The 21,678-nt window shown below is 34.9% G+C and overlaps 3 protein-coding genes across 6 annotated transcripts; 2 read left to right on the top strand and 1 right to left on the bottom strand.

Annotated features, from left to right (window-relative positions):
* Positions 1-273: 273 nt before the first annotated feature.
* On the top strand, positions 274-11,290 carry LOC106155872 (nicastrin). Of its 4 annotated transcripts, none has more exons than XM_087017680.1 (17): positions 274-388; positions 967-1,065; positions 1,527-1,650; positions 2,069-2,196; positions 2,469-2,611; positions 3,163-3,307; positions 3,871-3,977; positions 4,341-4,502; positions 4,736-4,948; positions 5,131-5,309; positions 5,635-5,830; positions 6,186-6,273; positions 6,489-6,637; positions 7,006-7,105; positions 7,598-7,710; positions 9,093-9,204; positions 9,886-11,290. In XM_087017680.1, exons 1-16 carry the CDS (start codon positions 331-333, stop codon positions 9,201-9,203), a joined length of 2,115 nt encoding a protein of 704 aa, XP_086873806.1. In that variant the 5' UTR covers positions 274-330; the 3' UTR covers position 9,204; positions 9,886-11,290. The 4 variants fall into 4 exon arrangements, with proteins under 4 accessions (XP_086873806.1, XP_086873805.1, XP_013386352.2 ...); XM_087017679.1 differs by having other exon boundaries at positions 9,093-9,241; XM_013530898.2 differs by lacking the exon at positions 9,093-9,204.
* Positions 10,977-13,679, bottom strand: LOC106155875 (cyclin-dependent kinases regulatory subunit-like). Its single transcript, XM_013530900.2, has 4 exons — positions 13,610-13,679; positions 13,226-13,322; positions 12,784-12,911; positions 10,977-12,470 (listed from the first exon to the last, which is right to left on the bottom strand). The coding sequence occupies exons 2-4, from the start codon at positions 13,282-13,284 to the stop codon at positions 12,403-12,405; spliced, it is 255 nt and encodes an 84-aa protein (XP_013386354.2). The 5' UTR covers positions 13,285-13,322; positions 13,610-13,679; the 3' UTR covers positions 10,977-12,402.
* Positions 13,656-16,478, top strand: LOC106162110 (succinate dehydrogenase cytochrome b560 subunit, mitochondrial). Its single transcript, XM_013539247.2, has 6 exons — positions 13,656-13,734; positions 13,994-14,059; positions 14,386-14,526; positions 14,805-14,866; positions 15,094-15,272; positions 15,559-16,478. The coding sequence occupies exons 1-6, from the start codon at positions 13,718-13,720 to the stop codon at positions 15,679-15,681; spliced, it is 588 nt and encodes a 195-aa protein (XP_013394701.2). The 5' UTR covers positions 13,656-13,717; the 3' UTR covers positions 15,682-16,478.
* The last annotated feature ends 5,200 nt before the right edge of the window (positions 16,479-21,678 follow it).

Below are 21,678 nucleotides of genomic sequence, written 5' to 3'. Positions count from 1 at the left end.
CATTCCCATTAGACCTACTGTAATCAACTAAGATAGGCCTACATATGTAGGCACCAGCTACTGGTAGGCCTACATGTAGGCTACGTGTTCTACGTGCATTCTTTGTGAAATTTGTTTAAAATTCCGCCAATAAAGCATGGGATTACAAGAAATTTTTCAACGAAATTGAACCATATAGTAAATGTCAATTAACAATCAGTTTTCAAACATCCAAAATGAAACAACAAAATAGGCCGCATTCAGGAATGGCTCTTGGCTTACTATGCGCTGAGTGTGCGCTGCTCTTGGCACAGGATTTCCCCTTTTGACAAGGCATTATGGGAAACAAAGATGGCCGACTGGAGGAAGTGTATGCTTTTGTTACCCTTAGTTGTTTTAATAAATACAGGTAAGAAGTGCAAATAACAATCTGAAGTTCTACCAGAAGTAATAAATACGTTATTTGGTTCATATTAAAGTTAGGTAGATGTGTTACCAGTCTTTATTTATATATCAAGGTTGAATAATAGACTGGAAAGTCTGATCGAGTTGTGACTCATATCAACACGATTCAGCAAATGATACTAAGTAGTAAGTATTGACAGTAATTTTATTTATCGTAGATGGGCGATGGTTTTATTTTATAATGAAAGTGTGCTGTTTAAATGAAATTTTCTCAAGTAATCAACTTGTTCAGTCAGATATACGAGGCGGAATCGGTTTGTCAGTTTGTAGCCGGCCAGTTTTCTTTTCCACTTTTGATACAGAAACAGCTAGTGTATCAAACAGACTTGTTGACATGTCAGAGATCAATTGCTTTGTTTCCGCTCAGTAGAGGCCACATTGTAAGACATAACTGACAATTTAATACTTATTTTTTAAGCTGATCATACTTCTATGTACTCAGTCTCCCACCCAATCAAAATGGAAACCTCTTTTTTCAGCATCTTGAACTAAAAAGAAATGGTATGCTCTCTTCCATTTCAGCTTCAGGTACTCGTGTGCAAAAACTGATATATTTTGATGTGACTGGGACAAGTGCTTGTTTCCGTAGGTTCAATGGCACACACCAAATTGGCTGTACATGTGAGTATCCCTCTTATTCATCTCTTACTGCCCAAAAAGTTATTAAAAGGGGATGTTATCAGTATCATAAAGACTTGGGTTTTGTTTTAACCAGTTTTATTTTATTTTTGTCTTCACTGAGTACCATCATATATTTGGTTTCTTGGGTCATTTCAGTGGACTAGTACTTTGTTTTGATCAAATAGCTTGTACACTTTAAAAGAAAGAGCAGTGGCAACGTTGGATTAAATAAAAAAATTTTAGGCATTATTTTCTTTAAATGTTATGAAAAAGCAAAAAAAAAAATATATATATATATATATATATATATATATATATATATATATATATATATATATATATATATATATATATATATGTGATTAAGATTAAAAACATATTTCAAAGTAGTATTTTTTTTGTTAAATTTTCTACAAAAACCTGTACCTGATTCCCTGTTAACCACCTAATTTCATCTCCAGCTGACCTGACAGGAAATGTGGGTGTGGTGCATTATATAGAAAACAAGTCTGACTTGGACTGGGTGCTGGAAGCAGGTCCTCACCAGCCATATGCTTTACTGATGGAGCCAGAGCATTTTAACAGGTAGGTACAGGTAACAAGGGCCAGGGTGGGGGTAAGGACATAGCAGTTCACCAGGGCCCCCATTACTCGAAAGCATCATGTATTGTGAATAGCGATATCACATAGAGGCTACTATGTTTTATGTGGGGCGAGTTACAGAATTGAGACACTTGCGCTCTGTCCAATGCGCTATGCTTTCGAGTTACGGGACCCAGCTATATACGCGTAATAAGGACAGGGTGGGGGGAACAGCCAGAGCAGTTCACCAGTTATGTACTTTGGGAAACTAAGGTCTAAGAACTTGCTGATCTAAAGCAGATATAGTGCAGGGTCATTAACAAAATTTTACGTCAATTACATAAATATTTAGTGTCAGATATAATAAAGCATGCTTTTTATTCATACTTTAATGATTTAGACCAACTTTATTTCTCTGCAGGACCAATGTAATAGCTATCAAGCAATCTGGGAAGGTTAATGGAATTATGGTGATCAACAACGAGAACTCCACACTGCCTTCTAGTTTCCATTTCTCTCCTGATCAGTCGTGTCCCAATAATGTGAATGGTAAGAAAGTTTCCTCTGATGGTATAGTGTGAATTAGAAACCTGGAATAAATTGGGAATTACAATGTACTTTCTAGACTGCCCTTTGCCTCCTTCTCACCTCACACATGATGTTTTTTACCAATTATGAAGATAATGTACTTGGTTTCAAGAAAAAAAAAAAATAATAATAATAAGATTCTAATATGGCGCCTTACATTCTATCTCAAGGCGCCGTACAATAATGGCTAATATACTAAAATCATTAAAATGACTACAATATTTAAATCACAGGTCTGTATGACAAGCACAGCCAGTATGCAGACTGCAGTAATGTCACATGGAACACTGCTGGCAATGGCCTGATGTTCATGGACTTTGGCATGCCAATATTTTCTGTTCAGAACGAAACAGAAATAGACTACATAATACACAAGGTATTTTGTAATAATGATATATGATATCAAATATTTTTATTGTCAAAAGAGAAAGTTGGTAAGTAAAAGGCACACAAAGGACTTTGGACCTATATATATTTATATATTGCTCATTTTAAAATTTCGTGAAAATTTCAGCAGTTTTCCAGCTTTCCTCAATAACCAAGCTATACTGTCTACATGAGTGTTAATGTAATTACATTTTTTTTTGCTGTTTTAAGTTCAAACATGCATGGCTTACCATAGAGGAGACCAATATTGTAATATGAATGATATCTGATGTTGGTGAAATTTTGAAGGAGGACAGTGTCTTTTATTCTCCATTTATTCATTATGCTCTACATCAGCTTTGAAGAACACTTTTTGAAAGACTGGGGAAAGTGTATATTTGGCCCATGACAGTTTGTATATTGTACTTTTATTTAAGCATATTTGGAGACCCAGTATTGGGATTTTAACAGAGTTCATCTTCTGAATATGATATTTGCTTTATTTAACAAGTTTTTCTACGAGAGTGTCAACTGATATGAATATCATATTTTTATTTCCAGTGTTTTGCTGCCTTTAACAAACCCATCAATGGCACTCCAAGGGAACACCCCCTGTGTGCTGCACAGCTGAAAGATTTCATGACAGGTGCCAAGGATTCACACACCTGCCTCAGTAGAACCAAGAGGATAATTAATATAAATCCTGGTAATTCTGAATACAACAATTTATTTCCAAATGCATATTAACCAGCACAGGCAGCTTGAATGCTGCATGGTTATTTGCTGGTAGGCCCTCACTTTTAGCTTATGGAAGTATTCATTTTGTTCCCAATAAATCTTAAGGAGGATGCTAATTTGATACAAATATGAAGTATTTAAGTGTAAGGCAACCTTTGATTTAATTATCTCCTCATTTTCTGTAAAAATTTGTTTATAAGATTCTAAGTAGGATGACATGAAATAAGTGTGCAGATACAAATACTCTGAAGTAATAAAAAGCTGACAAATGAGCAGATGGTGAGCAAGTTTGTTAGTTCAATTTGTAAATCTGGACATTTAATTTAAGTTATCCAGCACGTTGCCTGGATAAACTCTAACCCATATTATATCCCAATGCATTTTCTTCACAAAAGGGTGATAGGCTTGTAAATATATTTCATGTTTTTTTAAGAAAAAAGACTCTTGATCTTTTATTAATTGTAAGCCTTGTCAAAACAAAGGTAATCCACAGTTTTACGAAATAATTGAATAAATTTCTGTACCTTTCAGAAACCTACTGTGACCCTCTGGGAGACCAGAATGTGTATGGATTGCTGAAACCTGTGGCAAACAATGAATCTCTTCCCCAGAAGTCTATCATCATGGCAACTGCCAGGGTAAGTCATAGGCTGCCTTATTGTAATAGCATGTAGAAGTGAATAAAGCAAGTACTTCTTAATTGTGCCAAATTAATGATATTTCTGATTATAAAGGTTAGATTTTTTATTTTGAAAAGTCTTCATATTCAGTTTGGTGGAAACGTTTCCGTGATGTTTAGAAATTAAAACTGGGATTAACTTGGCTGTAAAAAGTCCACAAAATTTAAACGCACACTCAGGGGATCTGAACAGCAAGACGCAGCAAATTTACTTTAGTCAGACTTATTGATTTGGCTGTTGCTGTTTTTGCTTTTACTTAATAATATCTCTTCATAAAGGTGAGGGCACTAAAATTGATTACCTAGTGATTTTTTTTTACAGTTGGACTCATTTGGTTTGTTTGAAGCTCAGTATGCTGAGCTTGAAAGCCCAGTGGTCAGTTTTATTACCTTACTGGCTGCAGCAGAGGCTATTGGACGGGTCAAGCAGGATATAGTAGAAGATAAGAATGCAAAGGATATCATGTTCACTTTCTTCCAAGGGGTAAGATACAGGGGTGCACTACTACAGTCTGAGATAACTTTTTTGGTCGAATTGTGTAAATTTTCGTGTAATGATTTATTTTGTTAAACAAAAACCAATCATTTGTCATGAATTTAGGTGATAATATTTGATATTTGTGATATTTTTCTTATTTGTCTATGTAATTCATTTTGCCATTAGTATCAAAAATTCATTTAAAATCTTTACCTAACTATAAAATTAATTATATTTAGGAATCATTAGACTACATTGGCTCAGGACGTATGGTATATGACATAGAGACTAGTGTTTTCCCACAGAATAAAGACAAGTATGGCATTCATGTCATGAACTTTTCACACATTGCCCACTTTGTAGAGGTGGGCCAGGTGGGACTGGCAGAGGGAGGGGCTTACTATCTCCATAGCGACCCTGTCAGTCAGAGAGATGGACAGGTGGCAAAAGAGGTAGGTTTGGGGAATTAATAAGAATAGATCATTATCCTCAGTAATGCTGGCAGTTTTTTCAAATCAACAGCTGAAATTTAGAGACACTGAATTATTTAATATACTTTCTTATTTATTATGAATAAGGATACTACCTGATGTACTGCTGAATTTTGTCCTCCACTGTCTTAATTGTGTTACAGGTAACAAAACTTAAGTCTAACTTCCAAGAAGCTGTGGCCAGCATGAATATAACCAACTTGACTATAGAGGGCACTGCAGTGCCCCAGCCACTGCCACCTGCATCTTTCCAGAGTTTCTTGAAGAAAGCTAACATCTCAGGAGTTGTTTTGGCTGATCATGAGAGGGAGTTTAAAAACAGGTCAGGACAGTTCAAGTTCTAGAGAGTGAATTGTTTCTCATTGAGATATCTACTAGATCTGTAAATTTTTCTTTTTTGTGCACCTTGCCTCATAGGAAGAAATCATGCAACTGTAAAATTTAAACATTGTCGAACATGCACCAGGTTGGTAGTACTTATTCAGTAGAAAAAGACACCCTCCTTTATTGATTTTTTTACTTGGGTGGATAAATTAACTGGAAAAGAGTTAGATAGAACCAAACTGCAAATAGATTCAGTATATGATTACCAATAAGATTATGACTTATCATATGTACAGAAACCTTGACTGCGTGATATGTTTCAGGTTTTACAACAGCCGTCTGGATACATTAAAGGGTCAAGGTATGGACTGGCCATCTGACCGTCCAGAAAACTTCAACACCACTATTCAGCTGAGCAGAGATATTCAAATTCTGGCCACTGCCCTGGCTCGGTCACTTTACATCATGGCTACTAATAGTACACAGAATATCTCTAGGATTAATGCAGCATTAGACGAGGTATGAGTAAAAATATTTAACTTGATTAAAGATAATGTAATATTTTAAAATGCACTTGCTGTAAAGGTATTGCATGTTGTTGAAGTATATATTGGCAAGTTTTGGGCCAGATGTGTATTAGTTTCATCTTTTTCAAACATCCATACTGTACACCCTTGTGTCTCTCTGACATTCAGTGGTAAGTTGATTGAAGTTTACTGTTCTAATCACAAATTCGGTAATTGCAGTTCAGAGGAAGCCATACTGTTAAAATTCAAATTTGGTATTTCATGGAAATAAAAACAATCAAAGACATTGAAAAAAGTGAACTTGTTTGGCAAACTATTTTAATGATATTTTCATCATATTCTTCCAGATAAATCATATGCTCTACTGCTTCTTAAAGAACCCCAAGTGTGCCCTGTTTAAAAAGGTTCTGGAACCAAAATATGTTGAACAGCTTGGTGAGTGTTTCTGTTTATTCTTTTCATATAGAGCACATGATATACACATGACATAAATTTGACATGGGAACCTCTACCCTTGAGACTCAACCATCTTAGTAATATCCTGAGCAACCACTGCATTTACCCTCAAGTTGTCTTCTTACTGAAGTATGAAAGTAATTGTCATTCTTAACTTATTTACATAATTTATATTTATTTATTTCATGTTTCAGCTGAAACCCCACAGCCATTCTATGTGGGAGTAAAGAGAGCCAACACACAGAACCAAGTCACACACTGGGTGCGGCAGTTGCTGGCCTACTATACAGGAGATAGACTGAACAGCAGTTATACCAGCAGTAACTGTTCTTCTAGCAGTAAGGTGAGAGGTAGACAGATCCCAACTGAATAAAGTGAGGGGGTTGGCATTTCTTATTCACTTAAAGTAGCATTTTTGAAAGAGCAGGGGTAGAAAGAGAGAAAAAATTATACTTCTTAAAGGTCAATTTCTCAAAATATTTCAAGAACCTTCTGTGAAATGACAGTTTGTTTCAACAGCAATTAATAACAGGCATAGTAATTTTTCAAGGTCAAAATTAACTTCATGGGAAAGTGTACATTTTGATCCCTATAGAATAAGCCTTTTTTCCCCGAAGTACCACAAGACTCTCAAAACTCTCATAAATGGACACACTCGATATGCAGTATACAAATTACAGTTGTGTGTTATTTGTTTCTGATTGGTTTCAGCTTTATAATTACTACTGGATCAGCCATCCTCCAGATGGGATGTGTATTAGGACAACTGCAAATTTCTCAGAGGCAGAATCACCAGCATTTTTAGATGAAAGTGAGTCAGTGGTGCAAATGTAATCTCAGTCACCAGGATGAAGTATCTGGTGCAAGCATTTGTCGCTTAATGTTTGTTAATTTTTGATTGAGAAGTATAAATATAGAATGTAAATGATACTCAGAAAAGTTAAACATAAATGAATTGCTTATACCGTAACAATGAAAGGTAAGCATGAAGCTGAATGTAGTTCAGTTAAAATGTACATATTAAAAGATGAGCTATCATGAAACTGTTGAAACAGTGAATATACAGTATATTCTACAAGTCCAATGATTGTTTATCTGGTAACAGACGTTGTGCAACTAAAATAAAGTTTCTAAATTAATTACCGGACTTAGAATATAATCTAGTTGATGCCTGTGAACATTGCCTACCTTGTATCATTCCATCACTCCCTAATTGCCCCATATTATGCACAGGCTGCTGTGCCTATATGTATGTTATATTATTTCTTGTCATATACACATGGTCTCTGTCTCTCTGTTTCAGACTTTGACACCTATGACTGGTCATCTGGTCAGTATTCGACGTGGACAGAGAGTTCCTGGGCAGGGGACGCCATGCAGGTTAGGATATTCCTAACACCAAGTCAGCACATGAGTGTAAGTATTATGATTGCAGTTCTCCTTCATTACATTGAGCTTTTGCACACATAGTTAATCAGCTGTGATTTGCTTCTTATGGTATTCCCTCTTAAAACTTAGCTTTTAGTGATAATAGACATTATAATATTGTGTTATATAGCTGAGATAAGCATGCTTTGCTAATTTTGGAAATGTGCATTTTTTCTTTGTATAGTATGCTTCTCCTACAAACATGAAGACAAGGCTTTTTACTTATTGGGAGGTAAAAACTCTTCTCCTGATTCAGTTTGTAGATCTGCCACCTAGGGTTATCACACACAGTCTTGGCAATTGCCCTGATCTAAAAGAATTGGTCTCATAATTACCCATATTGTCCTGGTGGCAAGAAGTTAAAAATTTATAGCATCTTTCCCCACGCCGTGCTCTTTCCCCAAGTAAAAGGATGCATCCTATCCTAAATTATGCCTTTCCATTGCTCAAATTAAAGGGTACTTCCCTAATCTTTAGTCATATGCTGTTCAAGAGTTACACTTTATCCTTACCCATATCTTGCCATGGCTCATAAGTAAAAGCCTGATGCTTATATGTATATGGCATATTTTATTGGCCCTGATTCAAACTGGTTGTACATTTTCCCCACCTAATAGAGAGGATTCAGTCAAGCTGCCATTTGGGGTGCTGAAGGCAAGTATATGTCATTGAACAATATCTTTGGCTGCAAGACCAGGTAGTTTACCCCCAACTTAAGTGCTGACTGCCAAGAGAGGAGCTAGCAGGTTCAGTTTATGAAAGACAAACCTCACCTTTCCCCTTCTCTGGATGTAGACACTACACATGAGACCGTCCTTTTCATTTTGGTATGAAGTATTAGGGACACATGATTAGTCATGGCCTTCTTTAGCCCTAGTCCAATACATTTTATCCTTATCCTTTTCATGCAACTAAAGATGGGAGTAATAATCCTGTCAGATTCTATATTTATGTCTTGACCATTGCCCCTTGAATTAAGGGGGGCACTATCACCATATCCCTGCCTTGTCTTTGCCCCTCAGAGATGTGTCTAATCCTGGTCCATGCTCTTCAAGTTAGTGAATTGTATATTGACTGTCCTTTAGGGTATATATAGCATTTACTGGGACAACAGCTTTCAAATTTACTTCTGAATTTTCAATACCAGTTGCCCTGTCTTGGATTTTGTGGATAGTTGCTGTTTAGATATATGTTCCATAGAATCAACATAAGTCATCATACTGTAAATCAAATTAGGTCTTGCCTCAAACAAACTTTGTGGAATGCCTAACCCCAATTAATTTTAGTGTCTCAAACTAATTTTATCGTCTGGAGATGTTCAATTTATTTCTGTATTTATCAATGACAGGTTTCATCCACTTTGATTTCAGTGGATAACACTGGGTTCTGGACTTGGCTTGACCCTTGTTTCCATAGTAATAGCATTTAAATTGGACAGAAAAGCTTACCTGTTGTTCTCAGAACCAGTGGAGGGAATTTGATGTGATCATCTTCTAGATTTAGGCAGTATATTTACAATGTATCTACATAACACCTGCATGTAGTAATCTCCCTTAAACAAAAGTTGCATGGCATGAGTATGCATGTTGCATGGGTCGTTCTAAATTGGTTGTTTAAATTGCAACCACAAGGCTCTTTTGTCACCTTCATTTATTCCAGTCTGTCACATCTATACTTCAAACATTGCTAATACTTATGCACTATTAAAAATAATTGAACCTTTTAATATCTCTTTTATTAAATAAAAATAAATAACAATAAATATAGAAATAAATAAATATAGAATGCATTCTTCCACTTTTAGGCTTGGTTTTGGTGGTATGTCTCTTAACTTGCTTGGTTTTATAAATTAATTCTACCAGGGTGCATTTCTAGTTCTAATATGAATTGGTTTATATAAGATTCACCCAATGATGTTGCTGATGACAAAAGACATTAATTTAGGGTATATATATAAAAAATAAAGATTAGTAAATGATATATGAACAATTAAGAAATGTTGCAGTTTTGACTTTAGACATTTTTAGATGACAGAAATTCCTCTTTCTTGTATATGAAATATCTTTTGTGAAGTTAACATTGGCTAATTTTTTTAGATTTTTTATTGTATTTATTTTTGAAAAAAGTCCTGGAATTTGATTCCAAAATGTTGCTTTTTTCCAGAACCTGACGTTTGCCACAGGAGTGGCGCTGATGGTGGTAGCCATGATTGTCACATACTTCATAAATTCAAGAGCCGACTTCCTGTTCACAAAGCCAGATTCCTTCTAAATCTCCTGTATGCATCTTCACTGGGAATAAAACCAGTTGTTCATTCACCAAGGTTACCACCATCTGTGCTCAAAAATTAATCCTCTTCTCGGAAACTTTCAAGACTGAAGAGAATTGGAGAGCAAGCCATCCATAGTGAAAAGAATTTTTTCACATCTTTCATGTATTGTATGACACGTTTTATAGACTATTCAGTTAAATTATCATTAAAAATGATAAATGACAAGAAGTTGTGTATCTACTGTGATGTAATAGACAAGTCACCAATGCACATTCAAAAGCTTTTTTTATTTACTTATTTACATATTTATCTTTAATGTAGCTTGCTCTTCAGTATTTTTGAATAGCTAAAAAAATTAGTGAGATTTTGAGAGATACTTGTTACTTTGGAGGCAGATGAAACCATTTGCATTACTTTCTTAATAATAAAAGTTAAGACTGGCAATAGTAAACCCCACATAAAGGACTGACCAGTGCATGTTGAGTATGGTATATTGGATATATGCCCTTTTTACAGAGTTGTTCTTTACATATAGTTGATCGGAACAGCCACTGGAAAGCTGATGGATTAAAATGGCAAAACTTTTACCACTTTTGATAGTCAGAAAGTTTTCATTTATGTTAGATCCACATATTTGATTTACCTGTTGACTGTTTCATCTGTTCACTCAGATAGACTTGGTCACAATAGAATTACCTGTTCAGGTGAAGGTGAACAGGTAATTACCTCAGTCTTGATGATTTTTTTCAAATATCAAAACTGAGATCCAGTGAAACTGTTTTCTCATTTGACCACTTTTGTGCTGAACAGGTTGTGTAAAATCATAGAACTCTGCAATTTTTCAGTTTTGTTATAATGTATATTTATGTAAATGGGCAATGTAACTTATTTGAAGTTGTATAGTTGTAATTTTTCTTTACAAACAGGGTGTAGAAATAAGTTTTTGTTGTTGTTGGTTATTCAGTGAAAGGAGGTAAGGAAATTATGTGATAAATTTATTGTATTAAGTTGAATCATGATTACAAAACTTGAACATACACAATTTTTTTGTCCTCAGGTATTGGTGCTGAAGTTTTCTAAACTAAGCAAATGAAATTGTGTAAATAAGCAGTTTACTTTTCAACTCAAAATCTTTGAAAAAATTAACCTAGATTCTGTAAGATTTTTTGGCTAAATTAAATGTAACACTTTCCAATGCATCTTGAAAGTGCTTAGTTTGATACAAAGAACAAATATTTTTGTCTATGTGTTACTGTATTATATCAATAAAAGAGCTGTGCTCTGTATAACAACTGATAGTTGGTGTTCACAATTTGAATCCACAAATTGTAAAATAAAAGGTAACATAGAGATCACTGTTATCAAATTGAGTTTAAATGAAGTAAGTATCCTTCACTGCATTGTAATCAAAAAATGAAAAGACGAGGTAAATGTAATATGGAAACACTTTAACATGGCATTTCCATAAGGAAGCAGTAAAATTCATAATTGTAGTGCCACTGGATAAAAATTAACTCTCAAAGTAACAAAGGTTTGAAAGGAAAACAATTTAAAGAAAACTTTGTTTTCTCCTGTACTGATTGACAATCATCACTCATCATTAACAAATCGTAAAATGTCCGATGCAGATAGACACTGACAAGGTTTCACAGTAACCTGGGGGTTTTGACACTTCTTATTTCATGAACTCTGACAGTTTTCTGTGTCCAGCCAGTTACTTATGGGATTGAGGCCCATCCAAAAGTAAAAACAATAGATATAGAATAATAATCATGATGATTCTGCATCAACAAGCCACCAGAGCACAGGCAACCGCTGCCCCTGGAGATACATAAAAATTAATTCACACCTGTGGTTAAAAAAGTATCTTTAGAAGACGTGTCAGACTTACTGAACATTTCAGTTGAACTGTTCTGGTTCCAATTCCACTCTCAGGAACTGGGATTCAAAAATAAAAATATAGCATGTCTTCACTCCACTGCAAGATGATAATCAGACTCCCAGACTTGGGACTGGTCCCATGAAAAACATCAACACCCAACCCTTATTTTATGGGTGTCAAGCGTGTTTACAGATACCAAAGACAACTCCAACTTGCAGTCTGTGACATTAGCCACCTGCCCCATGGCACATTCCAGTGAAATTAAAGCTTGTCCCGAAAAAAATTGTAATTTTTTTTCCAGAGGGACCAGTAAAGTTTTAGACCCTTATGACTTGACTTGGGCAAAAAGGCTACAAATATATAATCACAGACTGTTGCTTATATTGGTATTTGCCCCATTTTGAGTTAATATGGAATAACATATTCCATGATTCCAAATAACTCTATCCCACTGGTGTTTTTATCACACATATAAGATGTGGTCCAAATGTTTTTAGTCCTGTCATGACTGTGCTACATGTATGAATCAACCATGACTTGTAGCTTGTGAATGAGAAACAGGCAGCGGCCTCCTGAACAGCAAGATGTGAGGCTCTGAAAAAAAAAAAAGGGAATTCTTATTTTTATTTATAAATTTGACTCGGTACATTTTCACTTTAAAAATTATGTCTTATGTATATTTACAAAGAGTTTAAAATTTATTAGTATAATTAACAGTACACAGGATTAGAATAGATGTAAAATTATCAGATTGGTGTCAGAGTCACATTACTCTTTACATCAGCGATTTATTACTGACTGCCTAAGTAATACTTAATGTACAACACCACTGTTTTTTAAAGATAATAAAGCAAGTGTGTCTAAAAACTGATATCAGCTAATAAATCTACCAGTGCATTGGACCTACCAGGGCTATGAGCCATATAATGTACCCATCCTGGAGACTGCTGTACTCCTATATTTCTCCATTCTGTCTCTGTCATTAAATGAGTCTTAGGAACCATCTCGGCAATGTCACTTGGCAAGATAACATGTCTGAAAAGATTGATTTAGTTTAAAAGTTTAACAAAAGGCAAAATCACTTGGAAAGCTGGCAATTCAACATAAGCTTTATTCATTTACTAGTCAACATTTTTTTCAAAGAAAATGCAAATTAATGAATAATAATAATGATAGATAAATAAATAAATTATAATTAAAGACAATTGACCAAGAATGATATGAGCAGTATAATACATTATACATTTTATTAAGAGAATATACTTGTTTTTAGTATCGACTGAAGTATGAAATGGTTACAAAAACCCGCGTGTCGTTTCAGTTTATTCTGGGGATCACTGACGCCTTACCTGTACTCATATTTATCATCAAAGTACTTTTCAGAGTATTGGATTTCAGAAGATGGCATTGTCCCAATGTTGTTATCGATATCTTTAGTATCCCTGTCTGGAAAGCGAGATTTACTCTTTTAATCAGGGACATCACATAATACATATTTTCAAATACACCTAGAGTAAATTAAAAATCACAAGCCTGCTGCAGTGCCTCGTCAAATAATTAGCCAATTTCTGGGCGCCACACTTTTCTCGAGATAATAAAGCTAGTCAATTCTAAAGCTGCAAGAAAAAATACCGCTTATCTTGAAAACAGACATATTTAAACATTGACACCTCTAATTTCCTCTCTCTGAATGCATTAGTCTAAATATAGAAGAGTGTGTCCCAGTAAAATACCTGTGAATGAATCTTCCAGGTAAATTCACCTGTCTCTGATTTCTAATCTGGCGGATCTCGTTCAATACGGTAACACACGAGAGGTCAGAAAAGGTCAAATCATTCAAGATGGCGATGCTCTTCAGGTGACCTTCGTTTGCTTCTAATTTTTCATAACATTGGGTATATGTTTGCTTTTTGCATTTAAAAAGAATGCCGATTTGTGAAAATGCGTTATTCAATCTTTTTATTTAAAACTTAACTTTATAATGATATTGTCAAATGTCAAATTTTCGTTTAGAGAGGTGAAAATTATTACGAAACAGCCAAGCGGTGAGCTCGGTTGTAGCACATTATGTATTTATTTTCGCCACATTTACGTCGTTGATTTTCTGCTGATTTTAGGGTAGCAGGTAGGCATTATGGCCTCCTGTCATCCAAGCAGGTATCCAGTCCCATCATGTCTAAACTGTGAGTACTATTATATTGTCCAGGCATAACAGTCTGTAGACTCGAGCCTTGAAATTCCTATTTACATGTATATACGAGATTGCTGTATTCAGTAATTTCAGGGCTTAACACGTTTTAAATTGTGTTCTTTTTAGATCTGGGGATTTGGTAGGTTAGTAGGTAATGTAATGATAATCAAGGCTTGCTAATCTCAGCCTCCCCTTCTCAGACTAAACATTGCTTTTAAAACAAAGGTTTTTGACCCTGATCATTGATAGTGAGACTGTTAAAGAACATTTGTTTTTTTCTTTTCTTCCTTTTATAAATATGTATATGTATATATCCAGAGTCCCCATGGCATCTGTGAAAGCCCTGACTACTAAACCTCCAAAGACTATCCAAGAGGTGGCCCAAGGTGAAATGCTCGATTTCTGGAAGAAAAATGAAACTCTGAAGAGACCCATTTCTCCACATCTTACAATTTGGCGGTGAGTGAACATAAACCAGTAGTAGAAAAATGTCACTAGTATCTCAATAGCTTCAAACATTTCATGCAGTGTCACTCTCTTTCTCTCTGTCTGTAACACACACCCACACACACACCCACTCACATGCTCACAGTGTGTACATTACTATAGTTGTTGCTTTTTAATCTTTCTTTGTCATGAAATAAACAAAATCTGAAATTCGATGTATTATTGTCATTTGGGTATAAAAATCTGTTAGTAACTTTTATATGATTTGTATATTGTTCCCTTCCTTTCAGGAGCCAGTTGCCAATGACACTTTCATTTTTCCACAGATTCACTGGAGTTGCAATGATTTGTGGTGAGTGAGGGTTATTTTTTGCTGATATTTATCTTCTTCAAACCCAAGCACTTACCATGTTAAGTTTTGTAGCATTTCCTGACAGGTAAGAACTGAATGAATATAAGTATTTGCTCTTCTCTGCCAAAGGGATAAACCTTTTTTGCATACTTTGCAAAAAGAAAAAAATTAAAACTTCCACATATTCAGATTTACTGTATTACTTACACAACTTATTTTTCTTTTAGCAACCTATGTCTTCAGCTGGGTGATGCTGGCTTCCCCAGTGGATTATCAGTGGTACATCACCTTCCTTAAGGACCTCCATATAGAGGGTTATGCAGTGGGCCCATCCTTTCTCTTTCTAGCCAAATTCATCATTGCTTTGCCATTTTGCTATCACTGCATCAATGGAGTCAGACATCTGGTAAGTAGGCTGTAGTATTATAACAGTGACAGGTGTTTTCAGGCACATGGATGGATGTAATATATTGTTTAGTTCTAATTCAGAGATATACATTCAAACAAATGCATTTTATGAAACAGATTTTGCTCTTTGTTGTTAGCTGAAACATACTGAATCATGGTGTAACTCGTACAATTTCTCTGATTCTAATAAATCCTAGTAATGTGGCCCCAATTGAATGTGATATCATAATCCAAGAAATTAACTCAACCAAATTTTTCTGATGGATGCATCTTTTCTGTTTCAGGCCTGGGACCTGGGCAAAGGTTTTGACCTCCCCACTCTGTACAGAACTGGCTACTTTGTCTCTGTACTCTCCATTCTTGTCGCACTCTACCTGGCTTCACTGTCACTCAAGGCACCAGAGTAAACTGTCTTTATGCCTATAAGGAAAAAAAACTGAAGATTTATAAATCTGTGCAGCTGATTCATTTATGAGCTGTATTATATTGAAACATTGAAGAATTATCAGTAATCTTTTTTGTGTGTGGTGAAAAGAGATAATGATATGAAACACTGCAGCAAGTTATTTTGATAATATTGAAGTGACTTAGCAGTGTATATTTTATGTTATTTATATGTGAAGCTTGTACATTCATAGGACATGAATGTAAGGAAATAATATTTGTGTGCTGCTATTTTATTGTGAAGTAACCGCCTTGAAGTAATTTCTTTATGATAATGATTCAACAAAGATACCTGCTTCAAAAATGCTTCAAGGTTAACCTTAAAAGACCACCTTTAAAGGTGTCTCTTCTTTGATAGTTGAAAGATGTTATTATTAAGTAAATGTTAAAAAAAGCTTGCTTGGGTCCTTCTTTGAAGTAAATCAAATAGCTGTATGCCTTTGGTTTAGCTTGTTTATAGTTTACGGTTTTCAGATATTCTGTAATAGGTGATCCTTGCTGGCTGTTACCTTGGTCGATAAATTCATGCTTAACGTGTTATAATGATAACGCTGCATTAAATTACCATAATGCATTAAAAAAAACTCTCAAAGTTAACCAAGTATCTTGGTGGATGGAATAAAATTTCTTTTTGCAGTTAATAGCATGCTACTCGATAAAGGTTATTTTGGAAAAGAAGACATCCTTGAGACAAACACAATTGGGTTTGGCATCCAGCGAGAGTTTACATGTTTATCTTACAATAAATGAAAAGTCAAATCATTTTCAGCTGTATCTTTCTCCCTGCTCTCAAAAGCCGCGTCTCCTCAAATTCTACAAATTAGCCTTCATACAAGCCAAGTTTTTCCAAATAATGACGTTTTTAACAAAATCGGACGTGTTCTTTTTATAGTGGTTGCAAAACCTATTCAATTATTTGCAAAGTTTTTAACGTAAGGTTGTTTTTATCGATCTGTCTGTGCAGTATTTGTCATTTGAAAACGTACAGCCGACAAATGCTTTGAATCGATAATTTTGACAAAATGTTTTATTAAAATGCTGGTACTCACAGTTGCCCAGTTTTTTAGTTGTCATAAAAAGAGGCGAGGATTTATAAATAACCTAATGATTCATGTAACATTTCAGCAAGCTTGTAGGCATTTTGTTTGGGATAGCTTTGAAGTATATTTTAAATGGTCGCCAAATTCATTTTCGTAGCTGGGGCTAGCTGTTTATTGCACAAAAAATTAGTCTTACAGAACTAAAAAATAGAGACCGACGATTTATAAAACAATGAACACCAGATAGTCTTACAAGCAAAAACAATTCGGATTTGCTCGTAAAGGCCTTTGAATCTTAACCACATTTTCAGAGCGAGGATACGTCCAGTAGCTCTGGACATTGTCTTAATCTGACGCGTCTCTCTGCCAAAGAGTAGCTGCGAAAGAACTTCAAATTAATACACAGAATAAGTCGGGCAATATTTGTAGATATCGAGTGAAAATTGTATTTGTAGCATTGATACATGTACATCTGGTAGCGGGTCATCGGGGTAATCTGGCTCTTTGAGCGAGTGCATTAGGAGACATTTCATCTAAAATCAAATCTGAAAATATATGCTCTACGACCATATTCTTAAGGTGAGATTTTCCCTCAATACACGATGCTTTATTGGGGTATTGTCCATTAAAAACGAAATCGTTTTATAATAAAAAGCCGAAAAAGGGGAATATCACGTAATGACTGTAAGCTATTTGAATAAATATATCAAATGACTGTATGTGCTAGCGTAGTGGCTTCGACAATTTTCCGAACAAACAGTTTCAGAAATATTACATTTCTCATATGCACAGTGTGGAGTATCATGGAATAGATGGGTGGTAGCAAATCTGCGCATCGGTCAATAAAACACACACAGATTCCATTTGTTACGAATTGCTGACTTACAGAAAGTAACGTTTTGGAAAGTGAAAACTTTTTTACTTTATAGTTTAGTCGTTGCCAGACCAGTAATTGATAATTTAAGAGATAGGCCCACTCAGCCACTGGTGTGCCAAAGTGCTCTAGCCATATACAGAAAACAAACAAGTTCACCGATTTTGAAAGAATACCGGGAATGCTATGATAACATAGTTTTCGGCATTAAACATGCTAAGATATCAAAAGTTTCGTTACTGGTCTGTACTGCGTCACGTCATACGAGACTAATACTGCTCAAGAAACCGCTGTATGGGTAGTTTTACTATTTAGCGATACGAGTGAAACTCTATGCGCCGGCAATATCGCCTGTAACAAGCAATACAAAATTAACACAGAATCGTCAAATGCAATTAATACTGATAGGGCCTACTGTTGTGCCATATGTGACGAATCACAAATAAAACATGCTGGTAATTTCATTTGCCAATAGTGCCAACCAATGAATAACTATCGTGGCAAATCACCGGTTATGCATACAATATAATAAGAGATCCTCTGAAACCAAGGCACTTCATTCATCACCGCATCTGTCTGCAACAAAAAAGGCTCAATATGCCAGACCCGATGCTGTCCTGTATCTATGTCTGCATGCTGTTTAATCCAGGTAGGATATTGTGACGCTATACCAGTGTTTGTTTTAACATCTTAATCAAAATTTTCATTTTTTACAGTGCTTAATTTCATTTTGCAAAGTCTATTTAAAATATAAGATTTAAGACGCTGAATAAATGTATCTGCTGCTTGTAGAAATCTTTGTAAAAGGTATATGGACAAGTAGTCTAACCTGTTTTGCCTATTAAATATTAGTACTATCTCTGTGTACATCGATTGTATTCTTTTCAATAACCTTGCCATATGTTAAAAAGTTTGAAAATGATAAACGTACGCAAACATATCTTATACGGACCAAACCTCAAATTTAACAATTTTAGTTACTTTTTTGGTATGTCACTATTTTCTTTTTTTATTATTGTCCTGTTTCGCGTCGTTTCTTTTACTGCTTCCACAATGTTGCTGATCAAGGCATTTCCGCGAGGATTACTTGCTCATCAGGCAATATCGTGAGCCCGACTTAAATGTCCTGTGTTATTTCTGGTTTACGATTTCTGATTAATCAAAATCAAGATATGGATTGAAGACACAATGAGTAAACATACCGCTTTAAATTTACTGGATCATTTATTCCATCTTTGAAATACGTTAGTATACATGTATATTTTTTCTTTGTGTTGTTTACTTTAGTTTTCAATACAACACGTGTTTGTTATTTGTCCAGTCTTATAAATAATGAACTCCTGATGTTCCTGAATGTGAAATTCAGTCTTTAAAAATCAAATATTATGTCTTACACACTGTAGCCCGGCCAATTCTGAATTATATCTGTTCGACCTTTGTTAGATTTTAAAAAATATTTTAACTTTTTTTAGATATACCTTTGTTATAAAAAGAATAGATATATCTGTTATGCAAATCCACTTTGAATTTCTCTTAAATACTGTCGGCCAAAATACAGCCGACTTGAAACTTGGCCTTTAGCTTTATAATTTGATCTATCTCCTTTAGTTCCAAACCCACGGATTCTCGTGCAACCAATTTTGTACAAATGTACTATTGTTTCGGAATTTGCATTCCAAGGTCTCCAATTAAAAGGGATAACTCTGGGTTTTCAAATAATATTTGTAGACCCGTCCACTGTAAGCGAACAACAATTTTGATATATAAATCAAATAACGGCTGGATAACCTCTCAGTCTAGAAGACGACGTGCTGCTGCAGCATAATACATAAAACTTATCACATGGAACCTTTTTATTAAACAAGCTTTGGTGGATAGTCTGAATAGGATTAGGTCTGGTACAAGTAAATATAGAGCACATATTTCGAAACAATCTTTTTCAATCCACTCCGCGAATGTACCGGTAAATTTGTGTTTTTCTCGACGTGGAAAGTAGTCCGGTGGCTTAAGGAAAACATCGTGACACGGCGGATAAAAGCACCAAATTTGGCATGTAGTTACCTTTTGACATTCTAAATCAAATTAGAGCCGTAGCCCTCTCAAACAATTTACCGATTGGCAAAAAAATCCAAAATGGCCGCCAATTTATGGAATTCTATAGAAATATGCACATACCTATGTTGATTTTTATCAAATAAATTATTTTCTCAGAGTTTTCCACACCCTTATTATCCATTTCATTCATATATGTCAGATGGCAAACAAGTTCCCTTGGACTTTTTGAAAAATCCAAGATGGCTGACATACGCCATAGAGACAGCCATAGGAATACTAGTGCACAACTAATACCAGCTAGAAAGATTCCTTGTCCAAAATCAAATTAAGTCTGTTTCTCAGTTTTTTGTTACCCACATAATATGTTTGTGGTGAGTAACTAGGAAGTGTACTTGGGCATTTTGGAAAATCCAAGATGGCTGCCATGTGCCACCGGAATACTAGTGTACGGGGGATTGAACTAATGACAACTGGAAAGATTAATTTTCCACTATCAAATTAAGTTTGTTTCTGAGTATTTTCCACATCCTTTCCATCCACACAATATGTATGTGGTGAGTAACTAACATGTAATCTTGGGCATTTTGAGAAAATCCATGATGGCCGCCATATGTCATAGGAATACTTCTAGTATTACAAAGGGTTGGAACTAATGCCAGCTAGGAAAAACATAATTCACTATCAAATTCAGTTTATTTTTTCAGTGTTTTACACATTATTATTACACTGTGATACATATCTAGCAGGTATTTAATGTGCATATTTGATCATTTTGAGAAAATCCAAGATGGTCGTCATTGGCCATAGGAATACTACCGGAAATACAACTACACATCCATGGCTTTTCATCTACTACCAGGGTGAAATTTTGTTCGCTTGTCAAGTTTTGCCCATCCTTATTAGTCCTGTGATATATATCTGGTGGGTAAATAGTGTGCATCCTTGTATATTCTGAGAAAATCCAAGATAGGTTCAATTTAATTGACATAGAAATACTAATGGGTGGGCTAGAGAGGCATATGGTTGATTATACAATTACATTACCATGGGTTTGTTTTAAAAATAATTAGTTTTTCATTCCATTTATTATTACCACTATGATGTATACCTGGTCTGTAGCATGTGTGTATCTAGGGTATTCTGAAAAAAATTCAAGATGTCTGCCTTTTGTCGTTTGAATATTCGTACACATAATCAAATAATGACAGAGATACACTGAGTACAATTTAAATGTAGTTAACTTTAAATCATTTTTAAATCTTTTTCATATCCTATTTATCTTTATGCAAAGACTGTGTGTGTGTGTAGAAAGTGTATGTATCCTTGAGTACTATTCGGAGAAATCCCAAAATAGCTGCCAGTTGTCATAGGAATATATCATTCAAATGCACATAGGTGTCAATTAATGGAACAGTTCAGACATTGATTCCAACATGAAATAAAGCCGTTTGATGTTCAAACATGTTGACATCCTTATTAACCTTACTCTATATAAATCTGGTGTCTAGCAAGTGTGCATCTTGCGTATTTGAGAAAATTTAAGATTGCTGCAATTCACAATAGGAAAAGTACAGTCAACTACTACCAGGGAGACATTGGGTTCAATATAAAATGAATTTTGTTTCGCGGTATTTCCCACCATCTTTTTGGACTTTGACACATCTATCTGGTTGGTTACAAGTGTGTACCCTTAAGTATTTTGACAAAATATCATGATTACCCTCATTTGCCTTTGAAGTGCCTATAAAATCCAATGCACCAGTTTTCCTATGGGGAAAAGGAGGCCATTTTGGTTTTCCCCAAAATGATCAAATATGCACAATTATGACCTAACAAATATGTATCATGGGATAATAATAATAAATAATAATAATAATAATAATAATATTAAAAAAAAACAGAAAAACAACTCAATTCAGCTTCATTTTATACGGAAGCCTATCTCTCCCAGGTATTAACTGAACCCCACCAAAAAGGATACACACAACATT

Source organism: Lingula anatina, chromosome 7 (genome assembly GCF_051362555.1).
Source record: "Lingula anatina isolate TDL-2025a chromosome 7, LinAna3.0, whole genome shotgun sequence".
In the NCBI taxonomy this organism is placed as follows: domain Eukaryota; kingdom Metazoa; phylum Brachiopoda; class Lingulata; order Lingulida; family Lingulidae; genus Lingula; species Lingula anatina.
The sequence above is the reverse complement of the archived record's forward strand: the minus strand, read 5'-3'. Positions and strand labels throughout refer to the sequence as shown.

Bases quoted from the DNA above. Each gene is read 5' to 3' on its own strand.
- LOC106155872 (XM_087017678.1), top strand. From the start codon at position 331: ATGGCCGACTGGAGGAAGTGTATGCTTTTGTTACCCTTAGTTGTTTTA. The intron at 389-966 runs GTAAGAAGTGCA...CTTCCATTTCAG, and splicing joins AGTTGTTTTAATAAATACAG to CTTCAGGTACTCGTGTGCAA. The intron at 7,106-7,597 runs GTGAGTCAGTGG...TCTCTGTTTCAG, and splicing joins ACCAGCATTTTTAGATGAAA to ACTTTGACACCTATGACTGG.
- LOC106155875 (XM_013530900.2), bottom strand. From the start codon at position 13,284: ATGCCATCTTCTGAAATCCAATACTCTGAAAAGTACTTTGATGATAAA. The intron at 12,912-13,225 runs GTAAGGCGTCAG...CAATCTTTTCAG, and splicing joins GATGATAAATATGAGTACAG to ACATGTTATCTTGCCAAGTG. The intron at 12,471-12,783 runs GTAGGTCCAATG...TTTTTTTTTCAG, and splicing joins TTATATGGCTCATAGCCCTG to AGCCTCACATCTTGCTGTTC.
- LOC106162110 (XM_013539247.2), top strand. The intron at 14,867-15,093 runs GTGAGTGAGGGT...TTTTTCTTTTAG, and splicing joins TGGAGTTGCAATGATTTGTG to CAACCTATGTCTTCAGCTGG. The intron at 15,273-15,558 runs GTAAGTAGGCTG...TTTCTGTTTCAG, and splicing joins TCAATGGAGTCAGACATCTG to GCCTGGGACCTGGGCAAAGG.